Genomic DNA, 17,850 nt, shown 5'->3' on the forward strand with positions numbered 1-17,850 from the left:
AGAACTGTCTTGGCTTTGACCCCAATCCCCATGTGGGAGGCAGTTCAGAGCGCTGCTTGATGAAAGCATTTCTGCATGGGGACAAGGTGTGGGTTGCAAGGAGAGGTCGGACCCCTGTCCCTGGTGGTGCCTACCTACGGTGCACCTTCCCCTTCCTCCACCCAGGCAACCCCGAGGGGATTTCTGACCCTTCCCTTCCCTCTGTGGCAGGTGGAGCTCACGGGCAACAGTATTTACGAGTACATCCATCCTTCCGACCACGACGAGATGACAGCTGTCCTCGCGGCCCACCAGCCCCTCCACCATCACCTGCTACAAGGTATTTCCTCCAGATGAAAAGAAACCAGAATGAAAACCAGACAAAGTGCTCGCTCTCTCTCTCTCTCTCTCTCTCTCTCTCTCTCGATGTGACCTGAGGGTTTTGCTCCCTGTGTTGCCAAGGGGTGGGGGAAGCATGACTGGGGCTGCCCAGCAGGGCCTCTCCAGAAAACACACAGCACGGGGCATTTGCTTTTATGCCTCTGTCCTTTGAAGCCACGCTATGGATCTCATTTCTCATGCCAGAGACCATGTGAGGTGCTGTAGGAGGTAAAGAAACATGGTCAGAGGCTTCTCCCCTAAAGTGCTCTTGGTTTAGAGTTCCAGGGGCACAATCTAGACCTGGGCTTCTTCACCAGAGGGCCCCCAGATGGAACTCAGGGGGTCTGTGAAACTGCATGGGAAGAATTATATCTTTATTCTGTTGGCTGAATTCCGCTTTTCCTTTGCGTATAGACTGTAGACTGTCCCCTTACTCTCACTAGTACCCACGGCTTTGCCCACAACGAGAATCACATGTGTTTGTTTCACTTTCCAGTGTTCTTACATATCACTGGGGCTCATTGCTACTTCAGAATTTCAAGAGTTATGAGCCTGCTACTGGGTCTTGTTATCTCACGTGTTAATAAACCAGCACATTTATAACCATATCACCACTTGTTTTAATATTTTGGTAACTGTTTTCAACACAGCTGGTTCCATTTGTGATCTCATACATTTTATCTTCGGCACTTAAAAACGTTATTCTGGGTAGAGATGCCATGGCACGAATCAGTTAAGAAGCCCTTGTCCAGACGGAGGCAGGTGCACCTCCCCAGCCTGTCTCCGTGTGGGGGCAGGTTCCTCCACCCGACAGTCCCATCATTTAACACATATTGAGTGGGTTCTATGGTCATAAGCACCGTGTTAGGACATGATGTGGCTTGACTATTCAGTGAAGGGTGAGGAGCACATCATTACACAAATGACTTCCTAAGTTGTAATTGCAGTGCATGCTGGGAAGACAGAGAAGAACTTATTCGGGGGGCCCTGGGCTTGTAACTCCGTCTGACAGTCCAATGAGACCAACCAGCATGTTGATCGATAGGTCTTTTGTCTGCTTTGGACTATAGTATCCCAACTTGGCCAGACGTCCCCAGTAGAACAAAATGCGAAAGGAGAAATGGTGAAGCAGGGTGAGAATGGGGTCGCCAGCCAGAGAAAAGCTCGAGTTCCACTCTTACTGCTTCCTCCTGGGGAGGCTGTTCTAGGCTAGAAAGAGAGACTCTGGAAGAGCCCACTCAGTTTTATTTTATTTAAAACATTTTTATAAATGTGTTATTTATTTTTGAGAGAGAGAGAGAGAGAGACAAAGCACGAGCAGGGGAGGGGCAGAGAGAGACACACACACACAAACACAGAATACAAAGCACTCTCCAGGCTCTGAGCTGTCAGCACAGAGCCCAATGGGAGGCTCGAACTCACAAACTGTGAGATCATGACCTGAGCTGAAGTCGGAAGCTTAGCTGATGCCCCCGAGCCCACTCAGTTGTAAAACCACCTGCAGATTCAACTCTGTGCACACCCCACGCCCCCGCCCCGCACGTTCTAGCCCCAGAACTAGTCGCTGTAAGCCTCACTTTTCCTTATGAAGGAGAGAGATTGCTGTCCTGGTTTCTGAGATGGCAGCTTGCTTTTAGCCATGGTCTGTGACTCTTAACCCCTTGCGAATGGTCTGGCTGCATAAATGCACACAAATAAGGCCCTGAAGAAGTAATTTCTAACAAAATGAGGGCTGCGGGGGGGAATGTACCTGAATCTCATTCTTTCACTGTGGGGCTGTTTAAAGCTGGAAGAGGCGGTGGGAGTCTTCGAGAACTCCCTAAGAATATTGGGTTGTTATGGTTCTAGAAAGTTCCACAGCGTGTTAATTACATGGGCCTGGGCGCTTTCTCACTAGCTCTCGTTTCACATCATCCTTCTGTGTCATAGCCTTAAAAGGGTGTTTGTAAAATGACAGCACATGAGTCTTGGGAATATCATGAGACCCTTTCAATCCCAGTCTCTGTGGGGTTCATGTCTCAGGTACAGCAACAACACAAGAGAAGCACAGAGGTCTAAGAGAGATGGGGTTGCCCCCAGATTCATTTCCACCCAAGTGTGCAAAGCCTGAGGTTCACAGGCGCTCAGACCTCTCCCTGGCTTCTTATCCACAGAGTTGTTTTTGTGCGTCTGAACTTGCCCCATCATGTCATGGTCATTGTATTGTTGGCTTTCTCCAAAGCTCCATGGTTAATTACCGGGTGAAGTTTTTTTAGACCTCAGTGCTTGGCTGGATATGGTGCAGACAGGCAGCCACGTTACAGGGAAGCCTTATGTCTCACAGACCATAGCCTGCTTGCAGAGGAATTGTGGGTAAATATGGCCACCCCTCCAAACAGGGGGAAGGGAGGAGCCTCATAGGCGATGGCTGGAAGCCTTGCCTCTACTCCTAAGGGTAACCTTTCTTTAAAAATTAATCTATTAACTGCCACCAAATAACTCTATTTAGCGTGGAGTGACCTCACCCTTACCCGGGGCATGGACACATCATTCCAGAGAACCGGCATCTGCTCACTAAAGCAGATTTAGTTTCCTTTGGGGACTCACTTGCATTTGCACTAGTGAGGTCAGAGACTGGTGGGTGAGGCCTTTGGCCCTGCCAGAGAAAGACCAAATGGGGAGGGTAAGAGCCCTGAGAAGGGAGGGGGCTATGTATGAGGGCAAAGGCTTTGATCTGGCTGAGGGGGTTCCGCATTCCAAGGCAGTCCTGGGCAATGTCAGGGCCCTGTGGCTGTCTCCCTCTGCTGGGGAAAGAGCTGTACCTGTGAGCCCTTACTCAGTGTCCTTTACCCTGAGGGAAGCCAGATGCTTCTGGGCCTTCCTGGCCAACCCAGGCATCCACCCCAGGACTAGCCAAGGCGAGTCTTTTGGTGCCAGGCCTCTCTGTGCCTGCCAGGAGGGGACCATGGGCATGCCGAGGGGGGCTGGGCCCACTGCGCTTACAGTCCTCACCTTGGCCCCAGGTGGCTGTTTCCTGAGCTCTTGCTGTGGCCGCGTTTCCAGCTGCCTGCTTCTGGATCAGGACTGGGGCCAGTCTCCCCACCCCACCCAGGTCCCCGCCCCAGGCAGAAGCTCCCTGGGTCAGGGTCGGGGCACTCTGGGATGGGGCTTCCGGCTGCCCCATCTGGTCCTGAGCGTCGACTGATATTATTGGGACAAAATCGGGGGAAACATCTTGGAACAGTTGGCCTATCTAACCTCACTCCTGCTTTCAGAGTACGAGATAGAGAGGTCCTTCTTTCTGCGAATGAAGTGTGTTTTGGCGAAAAGAAACGCGGGCCTGACGTGCAGCGGATACAAGGTGCGAGGAGCCTCCTGTCGGGGGAGGGAGGAGGAGGGGGCAGAGGAGGGTCTGAAGGAGGGGGCAGAGGAGGGTCTGAAGGAGAGGCAGAGGGTCTGAAGGAGGGGGCAGAGGAGGGTCTGAAGGAGGGGGCAGAGGAGGGTCTGAAGGAGGGGGCAGAGGAGGGTCTGAAGAGGGAGAAGAGGGTCTTAAAGAGGGGGCAGAGGAGGGTCTTAAAGAGGGGGCATAGGAGGGTCTTAAGGAGGGAGCAGAGGAGGGTCTGAAGGAGGGGGCAGAGGAGGGTCTGAAGGAGGGGGCAGAGGAGGGTCTGAAGGAGGGGGCAGAGGAGGGTCTGAAGGAAGGGGCAGAGGAGGGTCTGAAGGAGGGGGCAGAGGAGGGTCTGAAGAGGGAGAAGAGGGTCTTAAAGAGGGGGCAGAGGAGGGTCTTAAGGAGGGGGCAGAGGAGGGTCTGAAGGAGGGGGCAGAGGAGGGTCTGAAGGAGGGGGCAGAGGAGGGTCTGAAGGAAGGGACAGAAGAGGGTCTGAAGGAAGGGGCAGAGGAGGGTCTGAAGGAAGGGGCAGAGGAGGGTCTGAAGGAGGGGGCAGAGGAGGGTCTGAAGGAGGGGGCAGAGGAGGGTCTGAAGGAGGGGGCAGAGGAGGGTCTGAAGGAGGGGGCAGAGGAGGGTCTGAAGGAGGGGGCAGAGGAGGGTCTGAAGGAGGGAGCAGAGGAGGGTCTGAAGGAGGGGGCAGAGGAGGGTCTGAAGGAGGGGGCAGAGGAGGGTCTGAAGGAGGGGGCAGAGGAGGGTCTGAAGAGGGGGCAGAGGGTCTTAAAGAGGGGGCAGAGGAGGGTCTTAAGGAGGGAGCAGAGGAGGGTCTGAAGGAAGGGGCAGAGGAGGGTCTGAAGGAGGGAGCAGAGGAGGGTCTGAAGGAGGGGGCAGAGGAGGGTCTGAAGGAGGGGGCAGAGGAGGGTCTGAAGGAGGGGGCAGAGGAGGGTCTGAAGGAGGGGGCAGAGGAGGGTCTGAAGAGGGGGCAGAGGGTCTTAAAGAGGGGGCAGAGGAGGGTCTTAAGGAGGGAGCAGAGGAGGGTCTGAAGGAGGGAGCAGAGGAGGGTCTGAAGGAGGGGGCAGAGGAGGGTCTGAAGGAAGGGGCAGAGGGTCTGAAGGAGGGGGCAGAGGAGGGTCTGAAGGAGGGAGCAGAGGGTCTGAAGGAGGGAGCAGAGGGTCTGAAGGAGGGGGCAGAGGGTCTGAAGGAGGGGGCAGAGGGTCTTCACCGGTTTGTATTTTGCTTGCTACTCAAGAACATCTGCAGACAGAAGGCACAGGGACCCAAACATGGGACAACTTTCTAGTGACGCTGCTCATGCAGCAGGTGGGGGAGCTGGTGTCGTGCAAGGAAACTCCAGGAGGACTGGGTTTCGTCCTCTGAGACCACGAATAAGCGTGGCGAAGGGTAGAATGTCACCCTGGCACGTGCACTTGGTGTTTCACACGGGTCGGGGCCCCCAGAGGCCACTGAGGATCCACAGCCTGGGGGCGGCAGCGAGCGTTCAGAGCCCGGACATGTCGCTCCTCCCCTCGGAATGTTTCGCCAAGTCCAGTGGTGACGGCTGTGATGTGCTCGACTAATGATAGACCTGTTCTGAGGAGCAGCGAGGCTTCAGCAGCAGCATCTCATCTACTTAACTAAAAAAAAAAGTTTTTTGATAGAGAGAGAGTGCAAGTGTGGGAGGGGCAGAGAGAGAGGGAGACACGGAACCCGAATCAGGCTCCAGGCTCCGAGCTGGCAGCACAGAGCCCGATGAGAGGCTCGAACCCACAAACTGTGAGCTCATGACCTGAGCCCAAGTCAGGCGCTTAATTAACAGAGCCCCCAAGGTGCCCCACGTCTACTTAATTTAATTAACAGTCATAGCAGCCCTCTGAGGGAGTACTGTTGGCCCCATTTTATGATCCTCAGGGACGCAAGCAAGGAAGGGAGAAGACGGGCAGAGGCCCGCAGGCTGGGGGTCAGAGCCCCTTCAGGCTGCATTTCTCCGGTAGATGTGGCCGCCTGCTCTGGCAAGTTCTGGAATCCAGGAGCAGGTCCCCGAAGAGCCCGTGGGCAGACCCAGAATCAGCACCCCCAGACGGAAGGGCCGGTAGGGGGAAGCGTGCACTGAGCGTCCCCTTCCAAGCTTCTGATTCCTCCCTGGCGTCTGAAGTTACTGTTTCTCCCTCCTCAGAGGAGAGAGGTGCTAAGCCCATGGCTCCGGAGATGGAGGGGATGGGGGCCTTTGTACAGGAGCATTTGCATGTTAGTAAAGGGTAGGGGAGAGAAAGGGGACAGCTTTGTGCCTCTGAAGCTCATTCTCTTTCTGGAACACCCCTCCTGATCTCCTCCCCACCCCAGGGGCTGCTTCCCCTTCAGCATCTCCTCAGCCCTCTCCTTTGAACTCCACACTGAGCTCTTCTTCCCTTTGACTTTGCCCCACTCTCTTTTATAGTTTGGGGGATACATTTTTTGTTTGCTGACCCAAACTCGAGGCCTATTTCGACCAGGGTTGTGGGGAGCCCCCCACCCCGCGCTGTCCTGTACCCAACAGACTTGGGTCTTGAATTGTTTCTGCCACTTATTAACCGTCTAATCGTAAGCAAAACACATCGCCTGTCTTGTCCTCAATATCCTCCTCAGTAAAATGGGACAATAGACCAGAAGGATTTCAAGATCTGTCGCAGCCCTAAAGACTGAACGTGTTCAGCAATCCTGGAGGAAGAGAGCTGAAGATTTTAGCTGTTCATCACTGCTGTCATGATCCTTTCGAGATTTTACTGATCCTAACTTATATAAATGCTTCCAATATGGAGGCTGAAGGTTGCACAAATGTTCCTGTTTGACATTTGGAACACTGTAGCCTCTCTCCTGCATGGTTTGTTTTTTGTGTTTTTTTTTTGTTTTTTTTTGGCTATAACAACCAGAGGTTTCTATGTAGCCTCTCTGGCTTTTTGCTTATCATAAGGGAATAAAATCTTGACCTATAAATAAAGTAAATAAAAACACATTAAGAGGAAGGCTTTTTTGATCCTACTGAATGAATTCTTTAATTTTTTTTTTTTTTTTTTTAATTTTTTTTTTCAACGTTTTTTATTTATTTTTGGGACAGAGAGAGACAGAGCATGAACGGGGGAGGGGCAGAGAGAGAGGGAGACACAGAATCGGAAACAGGCTCCAGGCTCCGAGCCGTCGGCCCAGAGCCTGACGCGGGGCTCGAACTCACAGACCGCGAGATCGTGACCTGGATGAAGTCGGACGCTTAACCGACTGTGCCACCCAGGCGCCCCTAATTTTTTTTTTTTAACGTTTATTTTTTTTTGAGACAGAGAGAGACAGAGCATGAACGGGGGAGGGGCAGAGAGAGAGGGAGACACAGAATCGGAGGCAGGCTCCAGGCTCTGAGCGGTCAGCACAGAGCCCGACGCGGGGCTCGAACTCACGGACTGTGAGATCGTGACCTGAGCTGAAGTCGGACGCCTAACCGACTGAGCCACCCAGGTGCCCCTCTACTGAATGAATTCTTAACGTACTGGAATGGTATAGCTTGTCAAGTGATATAAATGTCAAGTTGACAGATGTCAAATCCAGTCCCATTGGGGGACGAAGAGCATAAAGTGAGTGTCTTGGAACCAGGGGTTAGCTTCCCATGGTGCCTTTGTTTGCTACCTAATAGTGGGTTTGGTGATGAGTTAATTAGGTATCAATCCATTACATATTAGAGTCTCAACTCGGGGAGTTACTGGGGCAGAGTCAATTGGATAAGACGACCTTACATTTGATTGCACTACTGTTTCCTAAGGAAGAAGCATCACTTCGTGTCTTCTGAGCAATGAGTTGGGTGTCGTCAGCATGTTGGTGTGACCGTTGTGGGGCCACACCAGCTCCGTAGAGGCTGGGCCGGGGAGAGTCCAGCGTGCCCAAGAGAGCCAGCAGGCTCAGAGCCGGGAGGAGTGGGTACCGGTCTAACCCCTGGGCTGACCTGCCCTCTGCTTTGCCAGGTCATCCACTGCAGCGGCTACCTGAAGATCAGGCAGTATATGCTGGACGTGTCCCTGTACGACTCGTGCTACCAGATTGTGGGGCTGGTGGCCGTGGGCCAGTCGCTGCCACCCAGTGCCATCACAGAGATCAAGCTGCACAGTAACATGTTCATGTTCAGGGCCAGCCTTGACCTGAAGCTGATCTTCCTGGATTCCAGGTGAGTTTGGCACCTGCTGCTGCTGCAGAATTCCAGAAGATACTGACGGTGGAAACTGGCCTGAACGCTGTGTTGTTAAGCCAAAATGGAACGAGGAAATAAGCCGTACTAAGAATGGGAGTTAGGGGACGCCTGGGTGGCTTAGTTGGTTAAGCGTCCGACTCTTGACTTGGGCTCAGGTCATGATCTCATAGTTCCGTGAGTCGGAGCCCTGCGCTCTGGGCCGTAAGCCCAGAGCCAGTTTGGGATTCTCTCTCTCCCTCTCTCTGCCCCTCCCCTCCAAAATTAATTAATTAATTAATTAATTAATTAATTAATTAAAAAAAAAAAAAGAATGTGAGTTAGAAGGGTATTTGGTGGAACCAAGTCAGGAATTGAAAGAATTGATGTCAGCTTTAGTACTTAAAGAGTAGCCAGCTTCTCCAGGTGCTGGGTACTTGTTGTATATTATTTATTTATATTTTCATCATCTCACTGGAGTTGGAGCTGGAAATATGTGCTGTGGACACAAGTTAGCCTTTGTTGAAGGCCTGCGATGTCAGGATTCTGCCTTGTATGTCCGTCAAGTAGGTGGGACCTTAACGCAAAGAAAAGATTTTGCAATGAGCTAGTGGGAAGCCATCGGAGCTCTGATGGCCACAGAGCTGAGGCTGAGAGCAGACAGGTGACCTTTGCCGGGAAAAGCTGTGACTACAAGCTCAGTGGGTGCCCTGTCTGGGCTGGGAGGACACCTCCGGCTGGCAGTGAGGGCGAAGGGACAGCGGCCCCTGAACTGTCTCTCCCAACCGCCCTTCCCCTCCTCCCTGAGAATGTCCACCCATCTGAGGATCTCTTGTCAGAGAGAGAAGGGAGAGCAAATGAGGCAAAAGCACTAATCTGTTGTTTCGCTTGGCCTGCCGAAGCTGGCCACACAGGGGAGGTGTGTGCTGGAGAAGCCATGGCCCGTCCCCCAGGAGGGTTTGCCAGCTTCACATGGCCCCAGGCCCTTGGGGCTTCCTCCACCTACCATTTTCTTTTTTTTTTTCTTTTTTCTTTTTTTAATGTTTATTTATCTTTGAGAGAGAGAGAGAGAGAGAGAGAGAGAGAGAGACAGAGCACGAGCGAGGGAGGAACAGAGAGAGAGGGAGACAGAATCTGAAGCAGGCTCCAGGCTCTGACCTGTCAGCACAGAGCCCAGTGCGGGGCTTGAACTCACGAGACGTGAGACCACGACCTGTGTGGAAGTCAGGCGCTTAACCGACTGAGCCACCCAGGCGCCCCTTCCGCCTCCCGTTTTCTTATCCGTAAAAAAGTTAGCCTCGCCCTGCCCACTCGGCTACCCACAGGCTGTTAGGAAAGATGAAATTTGATAATAGATGTGAAGCATTCGTAAAAGTAAAGCCTGGGAGCACCTGGGTGGCTCAGTCGGTTAAGCCTCCGACTTCGTCTCAAGTCACGATCTCACAGTTTGTGAGTTCGAGCCCCGTGTCGGGCTTTGTGCTGATGGGTCGGAGGCTGGAGCCTGCCTTAGACTCTGTGTCTGCCTCTCTCTCTGCTCCTCCCCTGCTTGCACTGACCCTCTCTCTCTCAAAAGTAAATAAACACTAAAAAAAAACCAAACAAAAGTAAAAAGCTGATGCACCTAGTCCTTTAGAGTCCTCAGCTGTACAGGAAGGGACAAATGTTCAGAGACCCCACGTTTGCCTTTCAGTGTGTGTGGCCAAGCTGTCTGGGAGAAAGGAGGTATATATGTGTGGGTGTGCATGTATATACGTATATACACACATATGTGTAAATATAAATATAAAATTTTGCTAATATTTATTGATTTTTCCCACCTTTTTATTCTGGTAAAATATACATGACATAAAATTGACCATTTTAACCAGTTATGGGAGAAAACCAAACATACCTGGTTAGGGGCAGGAGACAGAGACACAAAGTAGCCTAGTTTATCATTAGTGAACCTCAGAACCCTTCAAAGGTAGAGAAATGACAAGGGTTGGCCTGACAGGCTTGCCATCGTGCTCCCAGGAACTCCAAGCAAAGAGTACCCAAAACTCTTTGCGGGAAGGAGGCCAGCACCTTGGGGCTGGCCGGACTGACAAATGCTGTCCTACTGCATCGAAGACAGAGGCATCTGCCAGCAGAGGGGCCCTGGGCGGGTGGACTGTCTGGGCCCATGGTGGCAGCATGAGAAGGAGTTCTGTCTGGATTCAGGGGCCACTTCTAAAAGTGAACGGAAAGGAATTTTGGCCGTCCGAGCTCATCACTTTAGAAACTTGGGAGGATATGACCAGGTTCCCCCTTGTTACCTCTGTCTCCTAGTTTTTCCTTGACGATTCTAGGAAAAGCCTCTGAGGCCTGGTGAATTCTCTAGAAGAGGAAAGAGAGAGGTCTGCCCAGAGGAGACATTGCAGATCTTCTCAAATTGTTTGAAGCATACAGCTTTGAAACACAAAGGACAAATGGGGGGCTTTGCAGAAGAGGGTGTTCGAAGGTAGCTCAGAGGCCAGACTGCTCCTGAAGGAAACAGGAAACGGTTTCTACAGAAGTCCCCTGCTGTTCTCCCAGCTACGTACCAGGAAGCTTCTAACAGATCTCCTGAACTCCTGTCGTGTAGATGTTTCAAGGGCTCAGAGACGAGCTGGAATTCCTCGAACTCACTCTGGTCTCCAGTCTGTTGCAGTTCGGTCTCCGAGGGGCCGCTGGGGGTCAGGGACAGAGGGGCTGGCCCAGGACCGAGAGGGCAGCAGAATGGCCCAGCAGGGTGGGAGATGTCAGCTCCTCCATCCAAAGCCCAGAAGCCACGGCGACGGGTTGGCCTGAAGCCCAGCAGCCCTGAAGTCACAGGGCCCTGGGTGGGGGGCCTGCAGGGGTGGGGGTGGCCACTTGGCCCCCCACCCAGTGTAATCCCAGACACAACTGAACTCAGCATAACCTGAAATTTGGTTCAGAGGGGTTTTGTGGTATTTCACTTTGAAACTGTAGCTGGTGCTTTTGCTAAGGATGGGTGAACCCAGCCATGTTTGGGGTTTGGCAAATCCCTCTGACAGGTCTTCAGACACTGGAGGTTTGGAAAAAACCAGGAGGGCATGCTGCCAGACCCTTCTCTTTCCCTTTAATTTTTAAAGCCAGTGTGCGCTTTGATGAGAAACTTAATACATGTGTTTCTGATTCATTTACACGTTCGGGGCTGTTGTTCTGTAACTTTACTTCCAAAGGGTCTGGGAAGCCTCTTTCGTCCCCACACCGTAGAGACGCCTGGTTATCTTTTTCCTGGGGGGGTGGGGTGGGGTGGGGAAGCCAGGTCTCTGTTTTCCTGCCACACTGTTAGACTCCGATGGGGCCTGAAGTTCTAGATGGCCCTTAGATAAGTCCCCGAGCCCGGAAAGGCCTGCACAGGTTCCCTTTCCACCGACCTCCAGCCCCATCTCCTTCCCGCCCTGGAGGAACACCATGGAAATGTGTATACCAAATAGTGAGCGGTTCCAGGGAAATATGAGGCTCTCCGAGATTTACGACCCGGAGCCCGCGCAGAACTCGACAGAAAGGGGAGCGCGTTACGGAACGAAAGTGAGGTCGAGTTTCCCCGTGGAGTTCGCAACTGACATTTCAGAGACAAGCCAGCAGGACCCCCGGTCCAGGCCGTCCTCAGGCCCCACCTCTGCCCCCTCGGGACTGACTTCTCACCAGGACCTCCCTTCCTCTGGAAAAGCTTCCTGTCCTTCTCTTTCATCTGTTCTTAAATATCTGTCACCAAGGCTCTTCGGCCACCTCTTCCAAGGGGCATAGCCACCGGGTCGGTTGCCCGGGGCCCCGGGAAGTGACACCACTGCCACGTGCAATTTCCACCTGCGGATGGAGTGATCCAGACGCCACGGATGATGTGGTCTTGGACGCTGGGAGCCACTTCTCCTCAAAGAGCTGACGTGGGAAGTCAGTATTCCTGGGGCCTGATGAGAACAGAAAGGCGGTAACGGCATGAGGGCACCGGGCACGTGTTGCCCTTCTGCCAGCGAACGTTATGATTTACCCCGCAGCCACAGCATTTTCGGGTGTTGTCGTACTAGTTTTTGGACGCTGCACGAGCCTCCGTTGATCGGACGCGTTAATGTCTCCAGTTCTTCTGCAGATGCTCCCGCCCGACCAAAACCTCGTGAGACCGTTGTGCCAGGTAGCAGGGGCCAGTGGGAGATAAAAAGGCTCACACGCACAATAGCCAGGACGTGGGAGCAGCCCAAGCGTCCCTCAGCGGATGGACGGACAAACAAAACGTGGTATCTACATAAAATAGAACATAATCGAGCCATAGAAACGAACGGCGTTCTGTCCCACAGCACAACGTGGGTGACCCTTGAAAACAGGATGCCAAGTGAGAGAAGCCAGACACAAAGGGACATCTACCGGGTGGTTCCACTCATCCAAGATATCTAGAATCGACAGATTCCTAGAGACAGAGGGAGAGGGAGACACAGAGTCTGAAGCCGGCTCCAGGCTCCGAGCTGTCAGCACAGAGCCCGACGTGGGGCTCGAACTCGCAAACCGTGGGATCGTGACCTGAGCCGAAGTCGGGACTCAAAACTGACTGAGCCACCCAGGTGCCCTGATTTTTGAGAGAGAGAGAGAGAGAGACAGAGACAGAGAGAGACAGAGTGTGAGTGGGGGAGGATCAGAGAGAGAGGGAGACACAGAATCGGAAGCAGGCTCCAGGCTCCGAGCTGTCAGCACAGAGCCCGACGTGGGGCTCGAACTCACGAACCCTGAGATCGTGACCTGAGCCAAAGTCGGACGCTCCACCGACTGAGCCACCCAGGTGCCCCCACGTTAATAATTTTTAAAAAGGTCCCCACTGGACTGTCACCCAGAAGCCACTGGAAAGTAGTTCTTTCTCCCATCAGAGTTCACTCTTAAGCGCCCCCAGACAAGCTTCACCCTGAAAAAGGAAAACATTTGAAGCCACCCCAACCGTTCTTCTAGCCAGCAGTTTCAGAAGAACATTCCTGCCCATGAATAGTGCTACATCCTGCACTGGGCTGGCGTTCAAAGCCTTTCTCCTTGTAAAAAAAGATCATTCTCGGTTTCCAAAACCAACCTCACCCCCCACCCTGAGCCTTTTAGCACTTGATTAGTTGGCAAAACCAATATTAGTTTAAATGGAAGGCAACCTACAGAACAGGGAAACACACGGAGCCACTGTCCTCCCCCAGGGTGACCGAGCTGACCGGGTATGAGCCGCAGGACCTGATCGAGAAGACCCTCTACCATCACGTGCACGGCTGTGACGTGTTCCACCTCCGCTACGCGCACCACCTCCGTGAGTACCTCGCTCACGGCGCGGGGCCGGGGGCCGGGGCCGGCCAGGGAGGGGGTGGCCAGAAGCGGGGCGGGAAGGCCACCCTTGTTTGGTACAATAGTCCTCCGCTGCGCACACGTGAATTCTCAACCTCAGACTGACCCCGTCCACCCCTCCGTTTAGCACAGCTACTGGTCAGTTCTCAAGCATCCAGGTTTACCTTCCAGTGAAACTCTGGCAGGTGTGGGATGGTGCACAAGTTGCTGACTCGAGACGGTGGATTGGGAACCTAGATTTCTCTAGGACATCCGGACACGTTCACACAAAGCACAACAGCAGAAGCACCAACACGTGCAGAGCCCTTGCTCCTGTGGGGCACTGGCTTAGGTGATTAAAGATGTTACTAACCCGGTGAAGGAGACTCTCCTGTTCGTGATCCTCCTATTCCTACTGAGGATGCTGAGGTTCAGAGAGGTTAAGGCACTTGCCTGAGGTCACACAGCGAGAGACTGGAGAGTCTGGAGCCAAAGCAGCCAGGACCCGGCCCCTGACCACTGTCCGCCACCCGGCTGGGAGGCTCAGGGGAGACCACAGGTTCCCAGGATGGGAGAAGTCAGCATGGAAAGAATGAACAATCACTATTCGATTGGCCAGTGCAGAAGGTTTGGTGAACATCTGGACGGGGAGGGGGGTGGGGCTCTAGTCACTGACATGTTCAAAGAAGTGACACTTTTCTTCTAGAATCCAGATCAAGGCAGCAAATAACTGGCACGGGGCGGGATACCTCATGTCCAGCCCTCCATGCCTGGACTCAGGGGTGCTTGCTAATGGGGTGCAGATGGCCGGAGCAGCCAGATCTGCAGGGCCCTCTCGGTGGAGAGGGCAGGCGATTGCTCCGAAAACCCCAGCCCCGGGGGTCCCCCGCCCCTTTCCGTGGAGGCAGGAGCCCCGATATCCAGCAAGGGAGCTGGAAGCAAGCCCCCAAATTACCTGCAGGAAGGGATCCTCTTCCAAGTGGGGCTCCATTGGGAGGAATTAGGCCTCTAAGCACAGAGAATGAAAACTTATGGAATTGAAAGTCTTCGTTTTATTTTTTTTATTTTTTTATTTTTTTTAATTTTTTTTTTCAACATTTTTTATTTATTTTTGGGACAGAGAGAGACAGAGCATGAACGGGGAGGGGCAGAGAGAGAGGGAGACACAGAATCGGAAACAGGCTCCAGGCTCCGAGCCATCAGCCCAGAGCCTGACGCGGGGCTCGAACTCACGGACCGCGAGATCGTGACCTGGCTGAAGTCGGACGCTTAACCGACTGCGCCACCCAGGCGCCCCGAAAGTCTTCGTTTTAAATCCCATTTCCTCTCTCTCGAACTACCTGGCTAACAGGGGAGCAGGGATTTCCGCCCTGCCACCACCTGGGAGAAATAAATACAGCTTGTGTTTGGGAAGTGTAACGAAGGCCACAGCGATGACCAGCACAGGGCTCCTGTGTCCCCAACACAGAACGGAAGCTTTTCACGTATCCATTGTTTTTTTTCTTTTTTTTTTAACTTTATTTTGTATTTATTTTGAGAGATAGAGAGCAAGCAGAGGAGGGGCAGAAAGGGAGAGAGGGGGAGAGAGAAAGAATCCCAAGCAGGCTCCACACTGTCAGCGCAGAGCCCTATGTGTGGCTCGAACCCACGAACCAAGAGATCGTGACCTGAGCCAAAGTCAAGAAGTCGGATACTTAATGGACTGAGCCACCCAGGTGCCCCTCACGTATCCAGTTCGGGGCACGGGGCTGGCCCTGTGTCCATTTCCCAGATGAGCGGTGAGCCTCACGGGTGGAGACCTGTGGGCGGGCAGCAGCTGAGTCAGACAGGACCAGAGCCCGGGTTTGTTCGGCTCTCAGGCCTTGAGCGGTTCCCACCACGTGATGGCTCTGAGCCTTGGAGGCACGGCCCGTCTTTGCTTCATCAGGAGCCCTGATCTTCCCCGAGCTCACCCGGCCTGCAGAGGGAGTTTATCTGAGAGGTCCACTGCAATTTGCATGATAAATTTGCCTCAGCTCACCTGGAATTTAGCATTTCCAGACATTTCAATTATCCAAGAGAACCCTGAAAGGGAAGGCATACGCAGGCTTCCCGGAGACACACAGAAAAGGCAGAAGCATTTAGAAACCAGAGGAAGCACGTGTTTTTGTTTTTGTTTTTTCAAATGCGCTCGAATTAGTAAATCAAAGAAAATAAAAAATAGCAATATTGACAACGATTGCTATGGTGCGGTGACCTTAACTGTGGTGGAGAAACCACCCCAGGGGCAGGAGGCAGAGAGCATATCCCAGCCAGGCTGGAGGTGATGGGGGGGGGGGGGTGGCCTTGGGATCCACCATGAGCCTTGCATCTGTCCCTGACTCACTTCTGTCAACTTTTCCAGATGTAAACTAGAGGAGAGCTGACAGGGAGAGGTATTGGAGGCCCTTGCCCATGGATGGGGGTGGGAATTAGTCTTCTAGAGCTCACACCTTGGCTCCGGGATTAAAACCTCACTTGGGCGTCCCTCTCAGGGAAGCCATGACATTAACCTGGACATGACTTTCCCCTCCAAAGCTGGGTCTTTCAGATGCAGAAAGGGGCGATATTCAACAAAACAGAGCATGATTTTTGGAAGCAGAGTCTTTATTGGTACGGAGCTGGGGAAGTTTTGAAATCTCTCTGTTGTGTGGTCCCTGGGGTTTCATCTCCTTTCCAGGCACAGAACTGGGGCCAGAGGGGCCAAATCCAGAAGCCGACCTCGAGCCTGGGGTTCAAGTACAGTAGTTTGTTGGGACAGTGACTGAAACACGGGTTGGGGAGAGAGAGAAATAAGCCATGGAAGGGAAGGAGCCACAAGACGGGCTTGTCTGACTGGGACTCAGTCAAGGGGAGTGAGCTGAGGTATTTAGACTCCTGCTCCTGCCTGTCGTGAACTGAAGGCTGCTCTTAGGGGTGTTAATCTCCCCGTCCCCCCTCATCTGTTAGAGTGAGCTCTGCCAAAGAAAGGCCTCAGGAGGGAGATGGGGCCATCAGAAGTTCCTGGGTGCACTCCATGGTGAGGGGAGGGACGTGAGGAGACATCAACCAGAGCGAAGGTCCGCCTCTTTACCGTGTCTCCTCAGCCTCCTCCCCTCATTGGTCTCCAGGCTTTGTGAAGAGTTCTCCCTCCAGCCATCCCTCCATAAGGTGCTCCTCACCCCCCAGCCCAGCCTAGCTGGTCATCTTGTCCTTGCTTTGCACACCTTAGTCACCTTTCTCTTGTGGGGTGGGGGCCTTTTTTTTTAAGATTTTATTTTTAAGTCATCTCCACACCCAGTGTAGGACTTGAACTCACCACCCTGAGATCAAGAGTTGCACTCTCCACCAACTGAGCCAGCAGGCGCCCCTCTGGGGGGACCCTGTTGCCCTCACTGCTCAGGGTCCCTGTTGCTCCATTGGAGTGTCCTCTATCCCCAAACTCCTGCCCCATGGACAGCGGGGGGCGGGGGGGGGGAAGCTAAGCACCGCCCCCCTTTCCAGTTGTGTTTTCACTACCCCCATGATGTCAGCTGCTGCCACATCTCTTCCAGGAGGGTGTGTCCAGCTCCTCCCAGCCCAACCCAAGGGCCCTAGGTTCTTATTTCTGGACAATGCTTTCACCTCATGCCGTTCACATTCTTATGGGGTCTATATTGATCTGCTCAGGCCACTGTAACAAAATAACACAGGCTGAGGGGCCTGAACAACAGGAACTTGTTTCCTAACAGCTCTGGAGGCTGAAATCTGAAGTCAGGTTATCAGCAGGACCGCTTTCTCCTGAGGCTTCTGTCTCTGTAGGTGGGCGTCTCCTTCCTGTGTCCTCACATGCGTGAGGCCCTCTGTGTGTGTCTGCCTTCTCATCTCTTTCTATGACAGGGACACCAGCCATATTGGATTAGGGTCCCCCTCTTACTCCGTTTTCCTTTAATTACCTCTTTAAAGACCCCATCTCCAAATGCAGGGACATTCTGAGGTCCTGAGGGTCGGGGGCTTCAACATACGAATCTGGGTGGAACACAGGTCAGCCCATGACAGGGACTTTCTTTAATAGCTCTGTGTCCTTACCCAGGTAGTGGGCCCAGCTGGGCAGGCTGGCTTGGGGAGGGCAGGTGGGAGGTTTGTGAAGGCAGGATGCTCATTTGGAAATGTGGCTTTTTCGGTCCTGTCTCCTGGTGCTTCAGTAACGCAGGGCTCAGGAACCTAGCCCAAGCCTCCCGGCCTCCCGGCCTCCCGCCCGGGATCCCAACCTGGATCCCAGATCCGCACGGTGGCCCCTGCCAAGCTGGGGGCTCAAGTCCTTCAATCCAGTCACCGCTGGAGCTGGCCTAGTGGCTGTCCCAGGAGCACAGGCATGCAGGGTGGCCTCTCCCACTTCCTCCCCATCCCCCACAGCTGCACATGGCTGGAGGGGCCAGGGGCCACGGTGACCCTCAGGATTCCAAGACCACGGGTCGGGGGGCGGGCGGCTGGCCACCTCTTACAGGGAGACATACAGACGCATCTTCCTTCGCAGTTGATGAGGTCACCGAGCGCAAGAAACATCTGCCAATACCCAGGGAGGTCCCTGTCCGATTCTCCAAGGCCAGATTTTCTCCACACCAGCGTCCAAACCCCAGGACTCTCTGGAGATGGGGCG

General features: G+C 53.4%; 1 protein-coding gene across 1 annotated transcript in view; it reads left to right on the forward strand.

Annotated features, from left to right (window-relative positions):
- SIM2 (SIM bHLH transcription factor 2) overlaps positions 1 to 17,850 on the forward strand; it is a 55,980-nt gene that overhangs the window by 20,263 nt on the left and 17,867 nt on the right. Inside the window, exons 4-7 of the mRNA XM_058731966.1 lie at positions 211 to 319; positions 3,615 to 3,700; positions 7,705 to 7,904; positions 13,094 to 13,200. Of these exons, the coding sequence (XP_058587949.1) occupies positions 211 to 319; positions 3,615 to 3,700; positions 7,705 to 7,904; positions 13,094 to 13,200 (502 nt within the window). The remainder of the gene's footprint in view (positions 1 to 210; positions 320 to 3,614; positions 3,701 to 7,704; positions 7,905 to 13,093; positions 13,201 to 17,850) is intronic.

This window comes from Neofelis nebulosa, chromosome 5 (genome assembly GCF_028018385.1).
Source record: "Neofelis nebulosa isolate mNeoNeb1 chromosome 5, mNeoNeb1.pri, whole genome shotgun sequence".
Classification (NCBI taxonomy): Eukaryota; Metazoa; Chordata; class Mammalia; order Carnivora; family Felidae; genus Neofelis; species Neofelis nebulosa.